At 35.1% G+C, this 13,508-nt stretch overlaps 2 protein-coding genes across 2 annotated transcripts; both read right to left on the bottom strand.

Annotated features, from left to right (window-relative positions):
* Positions 1–309: 309 nt before the first annotated feature.
* Positions 310–3,862, bottom strand: LOC129568371 (uncharacterized). Its single transcript, XM_055446130.1, has 3 exons — positions 2,532–3,862; positions 2,353–2,452; positions 310–2,105 (listed from the first exon to the last, which is right to left on the bottom strand). The coding sequence occupies exons 1-3, from the start codon at positions 3,282–3,284 to the stop codon at positions 751–753; spliced, it is 2,208 nt and encodes a 735-aa protein (XP_055302105.1). The 5' UTR covers positions 3,285–3,862; the 3' UTR covers positions 310–750.
* A 131-nt stretch (positions 3,863–3,993) lies between these two features.
* On the bottom strand, positions 3,994–7,285 carry LOC129568458 (leucine-rich repeat-containing protein 58). The gene is made up of 6 exons (XM_055446380.1): positions 6,796–7,285; positions 5,511–6,735; positions 4,848–5,064; positions 4,567–4,756; positions 4,381–4,474; positions 3,994–4,311 (listed from the first exon to the last, which is right to left on the bottom strand). The coding sequence occupies exons 2-6, from the start codon at positions 6,005–6,007 to the stop codon at positions 4,218–4,220; spliced, it is 1,092 nt and encodes a 363-aa protein (XP_055302355.1). The 5' UTR covers positions 6,008–6,735; positions 6,796–7,285; the 3' UTR covers positions 3,994–4,217.
* Positions 7,286–13,508: the final 6,223 nt, after the last annotated feature.

Raw genomic sequence — 13,508 nt, 5'->3', positions numbered from 1 at the left:
AAGTAATTACCTATGGAAGAAATAATTTTAAATGATTTTATAAATACACATGAAACGTAATTTTTTCATTCGAAATGTTGTCTTTTTTATTTGCATTACATACAGATTTATTGGAAATCCATTAAAATAATTTTTATATAGTGACAGAACTCAGAGGTCACATTTTTTTGGTGGAAAAAACTCCAAGCACTAAAAAAATGACAAAAAGTCACACTATAATCAAAATGACCATATCAAATGTATTCTGTGAATCATTTCATCTTTTCATGAATTTTGGCATAGTCACATTGATCATCAAAAACTGAATGATTTCATAAAAAAATACTTTATTTTGATTAGGCTTTGGGAAAAAGGGCTTTAACATTGATTGAAATGTAAAAAATATAATATTTTCACTTCTGTGTGTGTGTTATTTTTGTTCTTGCGAAAATAATATCGACTGGATACGATGTACATAGATTTTTTTGTTGGAAGTCATGTAAACAACGGCAATCATTCAATTTTTCTTCGCACATGATTTGTCATCAGACGACATGAAAAAAGAAAAAAAAATGTTGATTGCCAAATGCAATGCATGACTTTAACATCTTATTAACTTATTTTATGAATGGCTTGAAATACATTAAATCATTTGAAATGGGTTTTTGTTAATATGACTGCATTAGAATCAACCGTTCAGCGGGATCTATCGTACAAACTGCAGTCAATATTGACAAAAAGTAATGAAATCCGTTTTGATGAGACAAAGTTTTAGCGCCGTGCGCCTCGGTTACCGCCACGGAAAGCGCCTCGTCCACGCCGGTTGATTGGACCACCACCACCACCACTGCCTCCACCACGACCCATATTGAATGTGTTAGACCGTTGCAACTCTCTTTCTCTTTCCTCTATCTCTCTGAACCGTAGCTCATCTTCCATTGCCATTTGGTTTGATCGTTGTTGAAGACTTGCCTGTATGGCTAAGCGTGCATTACGTTCGAATTCCATTTTTTCATCATAGCGCCTTTGGTTCATTTCCAATTCCAGTTCACGTTGTCGTTCCATTTGGATGTATCTTTGTCGCTCCATTTCATCTTCATCGTCTTGGGTGAGTTGCGGTCGACGTGGAAACGGGCCATCCGAGAAACGTTGACGGTCATCTATCATATTGCCGGCGCCGTTGCGTTCATTTCCAAAATCATTCGGTTCGAAATTTCTGCCGAAACTACTTCGATCGCCATCACGTGAATTCCCATTGAAACGTGGACTATTTGAACGACGATTAAAATCTCGCGATGGACCAACGCCATACAAACTATCTCTGTCTCTACTCCTGAATCGTTGCCGTTCAATCAATGGTGTGTCATCCATATCATTATCCTCAGCTGCACGCACAGCATCGGCATCGCGTTGTGACAAACTATAAACATCCATTAATTTCTCGCGCATATTGAACATTTCGTCTGTATTTCTTGGCCGCGGTGCTTCAACAATATTTGCAAAGTCTTTGATTGCAACCAATTGAGCGGCAGTCATGCGGCTGAGCAGTTCAACAATTGGTTCGCGGTAATCTCGTTCATTCGTTTGTACACCGATCGAAACACCCCGGATGAATGTCTGTGAGTGTTCATTCACCATTATACGTTTGCTTCGTTCGGTGCATTGTTGGCACTTGAATTCGGCCGTTTGTGTTCCCATTTCAGCCATTTCGACTACGGGCAACGGAAACGTGTTCGTTTGTATTAAAATTTCACCTTTGCTTGCATCATTTTCCATTACTCTGGATTTGATTTGATCGGTAATTTGTGCGTTGAGCTCTTTAGTGCGCATTTTTTCAAACAAAAACACACTGTTGATTCCAAGCGATTGGGCAACATCTTTTACTCGCCTCGGCAACATTTTCAGACCCGCATTTTTCAACGGCACATTCGGCGGTTGATTTAATTTGAATGTGGCATTGAATGTGGAATGTGCTTGAAGTGGTGATTTATTCATCATATTGGTGGCTAAATCGTTTGAATTGGACACAACCATCGAAGTGCGATTGTATAGAAATTTCATAACTGGCACCTTGTTATCCTTGGCTCGAATTAGTTTGATTGCTTGTTCACAACGATCAATCAATGCTGCAAAACATAGTTAGATTTATCGTTTGATTCCAATACGAAGAAGGAAAATGGTTTTGTTTGTTCAAATTTTCTACTTTGTTAATTTGCTTTGGCATTCAAGTGCACTTGGCAATCAAAAATTATCCAACTAACTAATTTCATGTAATTTCATCCCTTGGCCCTATCAACCCTGTCTCTGATTGCATAAATTCAAAATGCATCAAAAATATCATGTCAAACGGACGACCCGAATGAAAACACATACCTTTTTGGTTATTCGACTGAATCGGGTCAATCGGTTGTGGTAACATGTGTGGATTAGCCACCATTGGTAGAATCTCAGGCCCTGCACTAAGACCGGGGAACTGGAATTTAGAACAAAAAACGAACAGTTTAGAAAGTGGCTCTTGTGTTGTTAAAGAACAATTTGAATGTTTCACTTACCGGTGCCAAATTCGGTTGCTGTTGCGGAACAGGAACGGGATTTCTGGCCAAAATGCTCATCGGATTCACGCCATAAAACATATTCTGTTGTGGTGGGAAAGCCACTTGTTGCTGTGGAAAATTCGGAAGCGCAATCAATGGTTGCGACTGATCGAATGGTACCCCATTTCCGAAATCCATTGGGATCGGTGCATTCATATTACTTTGAGCACCCATCAATAGAGCATCTTTTTCTGGAAATGCTTGTCCTTTTTCGGCGAATTTTTGCGCCAATTCTTCCAAAAATGATATGTTCCTGTGTGTGGACGATGAGCGTTTCGTGCAACGTTGCATTGATTTACTTCTGCTTCTACTTCTACGCAGTGCACGACCTCTTACCGGCGACAATGGATATCGTTTCTCTCGGATACGCTCATCATACCGTGAATGTCTGCTGGTGTGCGGACTGCGTGTTCGACTTCTGCTCCGCTTTCGTTTGCTATCCTTGTGACGACGTGACTTTGACCTGGAGCTGGAACGAGAGCGTGATCTGGAGTGACGATGAGATTTCAAATTTGCCTCAGTTTCCTTAATCTTCTGCTTTCGAATGTTGATATCATTTTGTATGCGATTAATTTCCGACACATAATGCAATAGCTCTTCATCGCTCTCGTGTCCACCCTCTTCAATCACCTCATCGATGAAGTTTTCATTTGTCAATTCGTTGAAAAAGTCATCCGGTAATTCATCGATATCTCCACTGGGATTCGGCATGTTTTTCTTTCATTTACAACGAACTTACGTATATACCAGCAAAAAAAAAAAAATCTGCGAACAAAACTGCTCGAATTCTTAAAACTATGCTAATGTTCAATGTTAAATTATTAATGTCCACAAATTGCCACCGATTTGTCCGAAAAAGAAACAACAAAAAATTGAATTAACGCCTATTCTACGAGAATACCGTATTGTTTGCTACGATCACATTGACTGAGTGTGGTGGTAGTCAAAAGTGCACACCATCGAAAAATGTGCCTATCGTACAAACAACTGTTTTTTCTTCTTAACTTCAGTTCTTCGATCAAATGATTGCAAAATTGGTTGTCGCTTGAAATATCTGTTGGTTCTTTATGTATTGGATAAATAAGCGCAAAGAAAAATACACAAAATTTGTGACTAATTTGCGAAATTGGATTCGTTTTACTGCGTGCTTTGGATGTAGTTTTTTTTTCTCTCTATTACAGCAGCTCACGAGTAACACTCAATAAATGAATTGTCAAGCAACCAATACTTATAATTAAAACTTTGTTCACCCATTCGGTTCGCTAGCTGTCATCTGTCAAACTGAATCTGTTCGACATGAAGTTGGCTCGAGTTTTTTTTTTGCGCCGTTCAAAACTGACTTTCAAATTTCTTAATCTTTTCTATATTTTTAATTACCCAAACGTTATAATAGAATAAATGCAAACAAAAACTCGCCAAGTGCAACGTCTCAAAAATCACTTTTTAATGTAAATATATGTATGTAAATTGCAATATGGTTAAATATTGGTTTTATTTTCTATTGTTTTTCTATTGTTGTTGTTATTCTTTGTGTAAATTGATTGTTCTTTGATATTTATATGGGGTATTTATTATAGGGCCAATAAAACGTATTATCATCGTTATAATCCAGCATTCGTTCCAGTAAAAAAAAACATTTGGTTATTAGCCGAGTAGAACTTTTCGCATCATGATACCACTGGCACTTAAGCTAGAGCTTGGCTGTGGCTCAACATTGCGGTTAACACCCTCAATACACCTAAAATCACATCATTAAAATTTCGTTAAATTATGACACAATATAAATAAGATATTATTCGGCACATACTTTGACGAGCATAGATATTGCAGTAGCGGTACACGGTATTTTCCACAAAAATCAACAAATTTTATGTGCTCAATGCGATTATCGAAGAAGACACCTATAATCGAGATATAATGACAAAATTAATGATAGTATATGTATATATTTCGTAGAATAAATAATATTTTGGGCCAGACATCCGAAATGTACCTTTGCATTTGGGATTGACGCAGCAATGAGCCGTATTCAAATAGTCACGCATCGATTTGGGCACTTCGTTTGGTTCAAATATTACATTTGATGTACGGATTACACGAGCGGCCAACTCCAGCAACGTCGGTGGATGCAATGATATTTCCTGAACGAAACGCACAACCAATGGATTTTCTCGCAACGAGAGCTAAAACACAAATAAAATTATGAAACATTCATACATACTGAATGATAAGTGTCCAATGCGTTTTCTTTTTTAAATTTTGATTATTACTCACTTCGACTAGATTTTTCAACGTTATAATGTCACGCGGTAAGTGGCGCAATCGATTTTTGTGCAAAAGCAATGATTTTAGATTGGTGAGACGTGCTATGCTGGCCGGTAGTATTTCAATTAAATTATCACATAAAGTCAAGGCTTGCAGTCCAGCAAGATTTCCAACGGTTTCAGGAATCTCCGATAGTAAATTTCCGCCCAGAGATAATACATTTAAACTAGAGCCAGCAAAAGAAAAAAAAAAAAAACGAAACAGAAAAAGCGAAAATGCAGAAAATTAATAAAACAAAAATGCAAAAAACTAACTATCTTGGGCTAATCTGTTCGATCTGTAGCAATACGTAGAAGTACGTAAACAAGTCAACGAAAAATAAGAACAAGTTGCACATCGAGATTGTGTGTGCGAGTGTGTATGTGTCCATATGTGCGGAAGAGGCAATAAAAAAAAGTGGTTTTACTAATTCGGTTGCAAAATGTCATGAATATAGTATTGACAATATGGGTAACAACTAAGTATGCGCGCCGTGCTACGGTTCATATCACATGGCAAAACTAACTGTGCGCGACGAAAAAACGATAAACAAAACCAAAATCGTGATCGTCATACACACACACACACATATATATATATACATATATCATATGTTTGCATCGATGTGCTTACCTTTGCAGTCGCCAAATGTCCTTTGAGATGCTTGTGATTTTGTTTGCGCCCAAATACAAGTATTTCAGGTTGTTCAATTCGAGTACCGCTTCTGGAAAGTGTGTAAGCAGATTGCCGCTTAAATTCAATTCTCTGAGACCATTGTGTTTGGCCGATTTCAAGCATTTCGGAATTGATCCATTCGTCAATAGGTTGTTCTTTAGAATGAGCTTGGTGAGCGGGCATATTTGTAGTAAATCTGGTGGCAATTGCGTTAAACCATTTGAACTGAGATCCAGCACATGCAAGTTATTGAAACGCGTCAATGTGTGCGATGGTAGTGTTGCAATCAGATTGTGGTTGAGTAACACCGTTTCGATATCCGTCAATTTACTAATTTTATGCAAATGTGTTAAGTTTTCTTCCAAGCATTCGACTGTCAAACCCAAACGACCGTAATCGAGTGTTTTCTGTTCGTGTGAATCGCTATCGCTGCTGTCCGATGTATAAACTTCCATGTTTCAATTGAATGGCACCAAGTGTAAACAAGTCTATTTTCTATCGAATATTTTAAATCTTTTCAGCTCGCTGATTTTTTTTGTTTTGGTCATCTATCTAACACATAACACGCATTAATCCAGCTAGTGCGCAAAATATGAACAAAACCGGCAACACAATCGACACACAGATTTTTTTTCCGCTCCGTCTTCTTAGCTGTTGTTGTTTTTTTGTTGTTGTTGTTGTTGTTGGTTGCTCGAATCTAGCTTATTGAACGCTTTCAACCGGAGAGTGAACAACACAGCGTACACAACGATATGATGATTCAAACTATCTGCTTGAGCCTGAATCGCGCTTTGTTATTATACGCTCACTCCGATGTGTTGTTATTCAATCTGTGCTATTTATTAATATATTCAGCAATTTAAACGCGCCGTTGTTTCGAAGGCGCAATACGCAAGACGTTTAATGTCATACGAATCCGTTTTCGACACACACACACCGTACGTGCTATGGTTTCTCAGTGTGTATTCAGCTTCTGATAGCGAGACATTCAAAAAAATTGCCCCACGAATTCACACACACACACACAAACAATCAACCGACCAAATAACATATGTATTTTATATATTCTCTTGTTGAAGATGATTGTTATCGATAAACGTTGACTCTCTATTGTCACCCTCTTCTCTTTTTTTGCTCCTACTTTGTCTTCTTCTTCTTCGTACTCGGCACTGCTCTCGATCTTCTGCGAATTACGATTATGCAGTTCAAATATTTGAATGCGGTTTATTGATAAAAAAAATGCCCAATTCTTTTTTCTCTACTCATATAACAATAATCGCAATTTGTGTTGAACGTAACAAAACCAGCTGGATATTTTTTTCCCCCCGTTCTTGCTGTTATTTATCACAATTTATTCACAATTCGCTTTGCACTTGCTTTGACTTTTCAACACACTGAAAATCAAATTTCTTCTGGGTAAACACACGGAATATGTGTCGGAATTCTTCTGCGCTTCTGTTCTAAAATTAAAGTGCCACACTCAAGCTCACGTTTGTTATTACTTTTATTTATTTTTTTTTTTCTCGACAAAAATGTGCTTGGAATTTTTGAGTATTTTTTCAATCTGGTTGCGAATTACGATGCGCGACTGACACACAGTCCAAATGGTGACCGATCTTTTTCATACGCGTAAATCGAATGAACTGAAGTGGCAATGAATATCATTGGTACGGCCCATTTTAGCAAATTATAATTATAAAATGCGACTCCAGTCGAACGTCGTTATGGCTGTGTAAGCGTTTTTTTTTTTTTCATTGTTGTTGCTGCTGCTGCTTCGACTTGGCATTCATCGCTGCCGTTATCATTCGTTTTAGTTTCAACGACTTTTGCGCTTTGTCGTCGCTCATCGGCAAATTTACTTTATTATCATCATCGCATTCGCACACATTGACCGTTCTCTAGGTGTATGTTTGATATGTAAATTTTATATGTCGTATAAGAGCTATAAAACGACTGAGCCAACAACAATAACAACAATAACGAACGAATGAATGCTTGTGGAAAAAAAATCAGCACTCGAGTACATACAAACGCGTTTTGGCCATTGGCACTTGAATTAAGTATACAAGACTCATACACACAATCAATATGTAAAAGGAAAAATGGTGAATATTGCGACTACAAAATGAAGAAATAAAAATAACAATTTATACATATTCCGTAAGCGATCATTTGATGTAAGCATGGATAATAGTCATGGTGACTAGTGATCGACTTATTCTTATCTATTTTTCTTCGTTTACATTTTGCTTATTTGTTTGGCTGAGTTCAAATCGATTCGTATTTATTCAAAAGGGGGTGATCACAAATTTGCACATAGAATTGACCATGCAGACAGTAAGCACTGTAATTATCGGATCAGAGTGCAAGAGAAAACAAACAGCCACCCCATCGGCGGGCCTGAAACAATCTTAATGCTATTATCATTGTTATTGAAGAGTAATATACTCGGTAATAAAGCGAAACATTGTGTATAAAAAGTGTGTCGAATGGTGTATCAGTTGAGTTTTGTTTGCATGTGCCCTTTATCTTGGATTGCGCGTGCGCGTTATTCGATTTAATTTCGTAATAGAGTTGCCATGAGCTGAGCGAATATACATCGGATGGCAGCAAGGCCGAAAACAACTTAAATGACAATTATAGTGACGTGAGCGCCCTCAATTTCAATAGACAAATCAATGTAATTTCGGATTTTTTTTCCGAACTAAACAGCGCGACAATTTGAATTTTCTTGATACCCTATACGAATATATTATGGGTCCTTCAAGTGAACCGTGTGTACACAACGCACATACCGTCTCCTATGAGAAAAATGACTAGAATGACGTTTGGTTTGGCGCCATCTGCAAGGTGGAAGTATTTTGCAATACAAATACGTTCTATTGTTGTTGTCATTGATAGTTGGCAGTATATTTATATAGAAGTTTCATAGTTCAGCGTCAAGATGTCGCTTAAATATAGCATTAACATGTGCTCCATATAAAAACATAGGCATATTTGAACCCGTGAGCATAAAAACGACTTATTAAACAATCGCCGAACAAAACGATACAAGAAAAAACTACCGAACAAAACGTACCACAGCGGTAATGTGTAGCACAGCGGAGTTTCGTTTTGAACGTTTGTTTTGTTTGGTAGTTTTTTCTTGTATCGTTTTGTTCGGCGATTGTTTGATAAGTCGTTTTTATGCTCACGGGTTCATTTTATCATTGCCGTCACATATTTATTGAAAAAAATGCTACATTCTCGTGATTCTGCCAATTAAGAAAGAATGAAATAATAAAAATTTTGTATACAAAGTATGCACAGATAAACGGTAATTAAGGACGAGTGTTTTTGGTAAATTTCGTTATGATTTGGGTGCTTGATTGGGACTTTTTTATCACATCAATTGATGCAATCTGTTCAAACATACAGCTGACGAAAAACGAAAATCATCAAAGTGTTATAGCCGGCAAAGGTTTTTTGCAATGACGAGATAACGCAACTGCGTTAGTCAATAAATTATCAAATCTATTTTCAGTGCATTTTATCAAAATTCACAGATAGACGTGTGATTTTTTTTGTTTCTCTATCTCTCCTGTCCAAGTTGAAGAGACTTCTTTGCTTGTGTTTAATTGAACTTGATTGAATGGACTCGGAATGAAATGGATGTCGCCACCTATTGGAGCTCATCAAAAGCCCAACAGCGACGACGTTGGCAATGATCATTCTAAACAGTCTCAATTAACTGATTTACAATGTTTTATCAGTGAACAAACAAATTGTCGCTCAGACTGATAACGACACACTCTCCACACAGAGACACATATTTGTGTCATTGTTATATTCTACATTTTCTTCTCATTCCGTCTTGCAACCAGCGGATTCTCTTCTCCCGTTCTCAATTGCAATCAGTTCAATTTTTTTTTGTACTGCGCATATCAGCGGCGAATAAATTCGATTCGAAATATGTGTCGTCTGTTTTTCTCTCGCTCTCACTCTTTCCCTGGATTATTCACAGTCTATCTTCCAATGACCTTTATTGCAATGCAAATGTGTATGACCTGACTTAATAATAGCGATTGACGTTTTTTTCTCTCGAGCTTTGACGCAATAAAAAATCGTACCAAGACATTAACACAATTTCAGCGCCTGTTTTTGAGTTTGCCCGAGAAGTGATTCAATTCCCAGACTGAATCAATATTTGTAGCAAGTAAACGGTGCTGAAATCAGCAAAAGAGTGACACTTTGGAAGGGGAAAATCACACGAAAATAAAACAAACAATTTACTAATTTATTTTTAAGTCGTTTTTGTTTATTTGAAATTTTACCATAACATATCAGAATTATACAAGAGATTCAATCATACAATTATTTTTTTTTTCCATTTTTTTATACTTCAGCTAATTGTGTGAGTGTCTGTGGGTTTTTCTGTTGTTGTTATTGATTCTTTTAAATTAAACATTTTCATAATGATCGTTTTATTCATTAAAAATATGAATAAAATTCGATTATATGGTTCATTTTGTTGTAGTTTGACAGTTAACTGAATGGTTCGATAGGATTATATTGCCATTGGTATATCGGTAATTTTTTCGTCTGTTTGCGTTCATATTAAACCTTTTTTTTTGTAAGATTCATCCAAAAAATAAACAACATAAGATGTTCATCGAACTTAAGAAATTCCTTGCGAAAGAGTCATAGAATGAATCGTTCTTGATAGCAATATTGTTTTTCTCTCGTTAACTCACAATAACATTGTATCACGCGTTGAACAAATGTTTTGAATTTCGTTTAAAATTAGCGATGTCCGCACGTAGCTCCACTACCGAATTCCGGATAAAAACTGCACAAACCGAAAGACTCTTTCGCCAAAAAAAAACGTTTCATTTAACTTGAAAACAAAAAAAGAAATACCTAATCCAATCAAAACAAACGATAAAATGCGGCTATTTGTCTATATATTTCATCCCATTCATCAGACATTTGTGGTGTCGAAGTGATGTTTCTATTTGGTCTTGTTTGGTTGTTGCTAATTTTTTTTTGTTTGTTCATTTGTGATGAATGAATTTTATGCATTTTTCTGCAAAAGTTCTTCGAGTTAAATGGGCTAATGTAGCAACTTGAATTGATGCTGTCAAAAATAGTTGTGAGTGGATAATTAAATCTCTGACTCCCGTCTTGATATTACAATCATTTTACTCTCTATATATCTGCGGCGCTCGGATTATATACATAATAATAAGTTTGTTTTTTTTTTGCTAGCAATTTTGTTAGTGAAATGTTAAATTTTTGTTGCTGTTGCATGTTTATTAATTTGATTTTATTTTTTCTTTTCACTAAATAATACTCGGTTGCGGTTGCCCTAATTAATACATTTTGTCGTTTGCAATTTTGGTGCATCATTTTGTATATGTTTCATGTCAAAGAGATTCCATTATAAGCTGTGTGTGTGTTTTTCATCTCTCTTTAATTCGAATGCTAGTTCTTTGTTTCAATAATGTATGTGTGTGTGTGTGTGCCTTGTAACAGGAACTAATTTACATCCCATTTATTGGTTTAGATCGAAATTGTCTAGATGTTGATCTGTTGCCACAGAAAATAAGGCGCGAAACAGAATGAGCCGCATATGTCATCAACATAACATTATACACCAATAATGCTACAAAATGTCACATTTCGAATTCAAATGGAACCAAACAAAAATGCGTGACCATACATTTAAATTTGGTTGTGTTTTTTTGGTTTTGTTTTGTTGTTGTTTTCGAAATAAAAGAAGTGAAAAATCATAAGTTTTAATAGCTCGTTTTATTTGTTTCTTAGAATAGAAAGAACAATATATGGGGGGTCTGCTTCTCAAGTTTCTTTTAAATATTTCATATAAATTGATAAATTTGTTTTATTTTTTTTTTACAACGAAATAAAATTAAGACAAAAAAAAAATAGTAGAAAAAAATGTGTCGTCTATGCCATGAATTTTTGTTGTTTTTTTTCTTACGATTTTTTTTGTTTAAATTTAAATATGCATTATAACTTTCCATTTAAATAGAGTGTGAGTATTAGGGTGACACGCAGAACGACTGTTTTGGAGCTAACATTTGGTCCAGACACAATTTCCAGTTGAACAATATCAGATTCTACGAATATATCACACACATTTGCGGAGTAGTGCTAAACAGCTCTCACAAGCGCGACATAATTCATTCTTTTTTTTTTCGGTAAAATTAGTTCAGTCTATCCCTATACCATCTTGACTATAACTGATATCACGACAAAAAGTCCTGATTTCACCAGAAAAAAAATGAGAAGAAGAAGAGAAAAACCAGTTCTCATATTTTCAGTAATCGGAGTGGATTCTCTCAAATGAGAATGACACACAAGAGAATTTCTTAGCGGTTGAACGTGACATATATTGTTCGGATTTTTTGTATGTTGCAAAACACAAAAAGAAAATACACAGAAAAATCTCCGTCAGCTGTGATAAAATATAAATGGAATCCAATTTTGATAAACTACAGATTGCACAACAACTAACTCTAAATAAAATCGTTCGTCGAGCCACCCTAGTGAGTAAATCTGCTCAATATGCGATTTTGTTTGTTTCTTTTTCTTTACAAATAATCATTTTAAATACTAGTCAAATGATAACATTTCAATTTCAATTCTATTCATTATTAATTACACGCGCGATGCCCGTGCTTGCATGTAGTAGCTACTTAGCTGAATTTCAGTTGTCTTGCTGATGTTTTTTTTTTTTAATGTGTGTGTGTGTGTTGATTTTTTTTTCCTCGTTTTGTTGTTTATTCTTTTTCACTATTTGATTATTTAAAAACGTAACTCTAAAAGGTATTTAAAATTTAGTTCAATAATTGCTGTTATTTGCTCATTTTGTTGGATGTTCCCCCATCAAATTAGTTAGCATACATTCCTCTCGCTACATCGTGTTGATGATTCTTGTTTTTCTTTATTTTTTATTTTTTTACCTCAATAGACTGCTTACATTATGTCTAATTTTATTTATTTAGATAAAAGATTAGATATATTTATAGTATCTATTTAAACTTGATTTTTTTTTTTTATTCATTCTTGCTAATTTATTTAATTTTCTTTTACTTTAATCCATACATATATTTATAGAATTCATACATAAATTGTTTTTCTGTGTTGTGTTCTGTTATTATTATACCTATGTCATATACGATTTTTTTTGTGGTTTTTTGTTGTTGTTGTTGTTGTTTAAATTTTAATTTTTTCGAAATCTTCGTTTACATGCATGTTGATTTCAATTATTTCTAGAGAGAATTAAGACTATTTCATGCTCTTTTTTTTATTTCCAACTATTAATATGTAGTGTTTTACTGTTGGTTTTTCATTTTATTCTCTATTAAATTACGTGTTTTGTTTCTTTGTCCTCCTTCTTGTGAATAGAATAACCATACAGTTTTCACTTTTTCTTCTTTTTTTTATTATAACATGTGTTGTGAATGCTTTTTATATTTCCAACTTTCCGTTTGTTGCCGATGCAATTTATTGTGTTGTATGTGTGAATGTGTGTTTGTTATGTGAACAAAAAACTCAAATGATTTGTAAGATTTCTTTATTTTCTGGTTTTGTTCTAGCTTAAAAAAAAATGCTTGATCCTATTGCTAAAACTAGCATTGAGTTCATCTTTGTGTAATTTCTCCTTATGTAACAGATCTCGAACGCGTTTTTGATTTCAATTGATTTCGAGTATGTGTGTGTATGCAAAATGCTAGCCGCATTAATTAGCACAATAATTTCGATACGATCTCTGTTGTACTGGCTGTTGCTGTTGTTGCTATTTTTCCCTTTATGTAATAGTTTTTGTCATTTGCGTCGTATTTGATTGTTTCTAGTCGGCTTACGTGTTTGTTTCTTCATCTTCTATTCATTCTCTCGCATTCATTAAATAGAGTTTCATAATTATATTCATATTTTTAATTTTTTTTTCCA

Source organism: Sitodiplosis mosellana, unplaced genomic scaffold (assembly GCF_009176505.1).
Source record: "Sitodiplosis mosellana isolate CC-2019 unplaced genomic scaffold, AAFC_SMos_1.0 Smas_scaffold_1, whole genome shotgun sequence".
Lineage (NCBI taxonomy): Eukaryota > Metazoa > Arthropoda > Insecta > Diptera > Cecidomyiidae > Sitodiplosis > Sitodiplosis mosellana.
Note: the sequence above shows the minus strand (reverse complement) of the source record. Positions and strands in the feature narration are given on the sequence as shown.

Excerpts from the sequence above, each read along its gene's own strand:
- LOC129568371 (XM_055446130.1), bottom strand. The coding sequence starts at position 3,284 with ATGCCGAATCCCAGTGGAGATATCGATGAATTACCGGATGACTTTTTC. Across the intron at positions 2,453-2,531 it reads AGCAACCGAATTTGGCACCG|TTCCCCGGTCTTAGTGCAGG; the intron begins GTAAGTGAAACA and ends TCTAAATTCCAG. Across the intron at positions 2,106-2,352 it reads TCAGTCGAATAACCAAAAAG|CATTGATTGATCGTTGTGAA; the intron begins GTATGTGTTTTC and ends TATGTTTTGCAG.
- LOC129568458 (XM_055446380.1), bottom strand. The coding sequence starts at position 6,007 with ATGGAAGTTTATACATCGGACAGCAGCGATAGCGATTCACACGAACAG. Across the intron at positions 5,065-5,510 it reads GACATTTGGCGACTGCAAAG|TTTAAATGTATTATCTCTGG; the intron begins GTAAGCACATCG and ends TGCTGGCTCTAG. Across the intron at positions 4,475-4,566 it reads CGTCAATCCCAAATGCAAAG|GTGTCTTCTTCGATAATCGC; the intron begins GTACATTTCGGA and ends TCTCGATTATAG.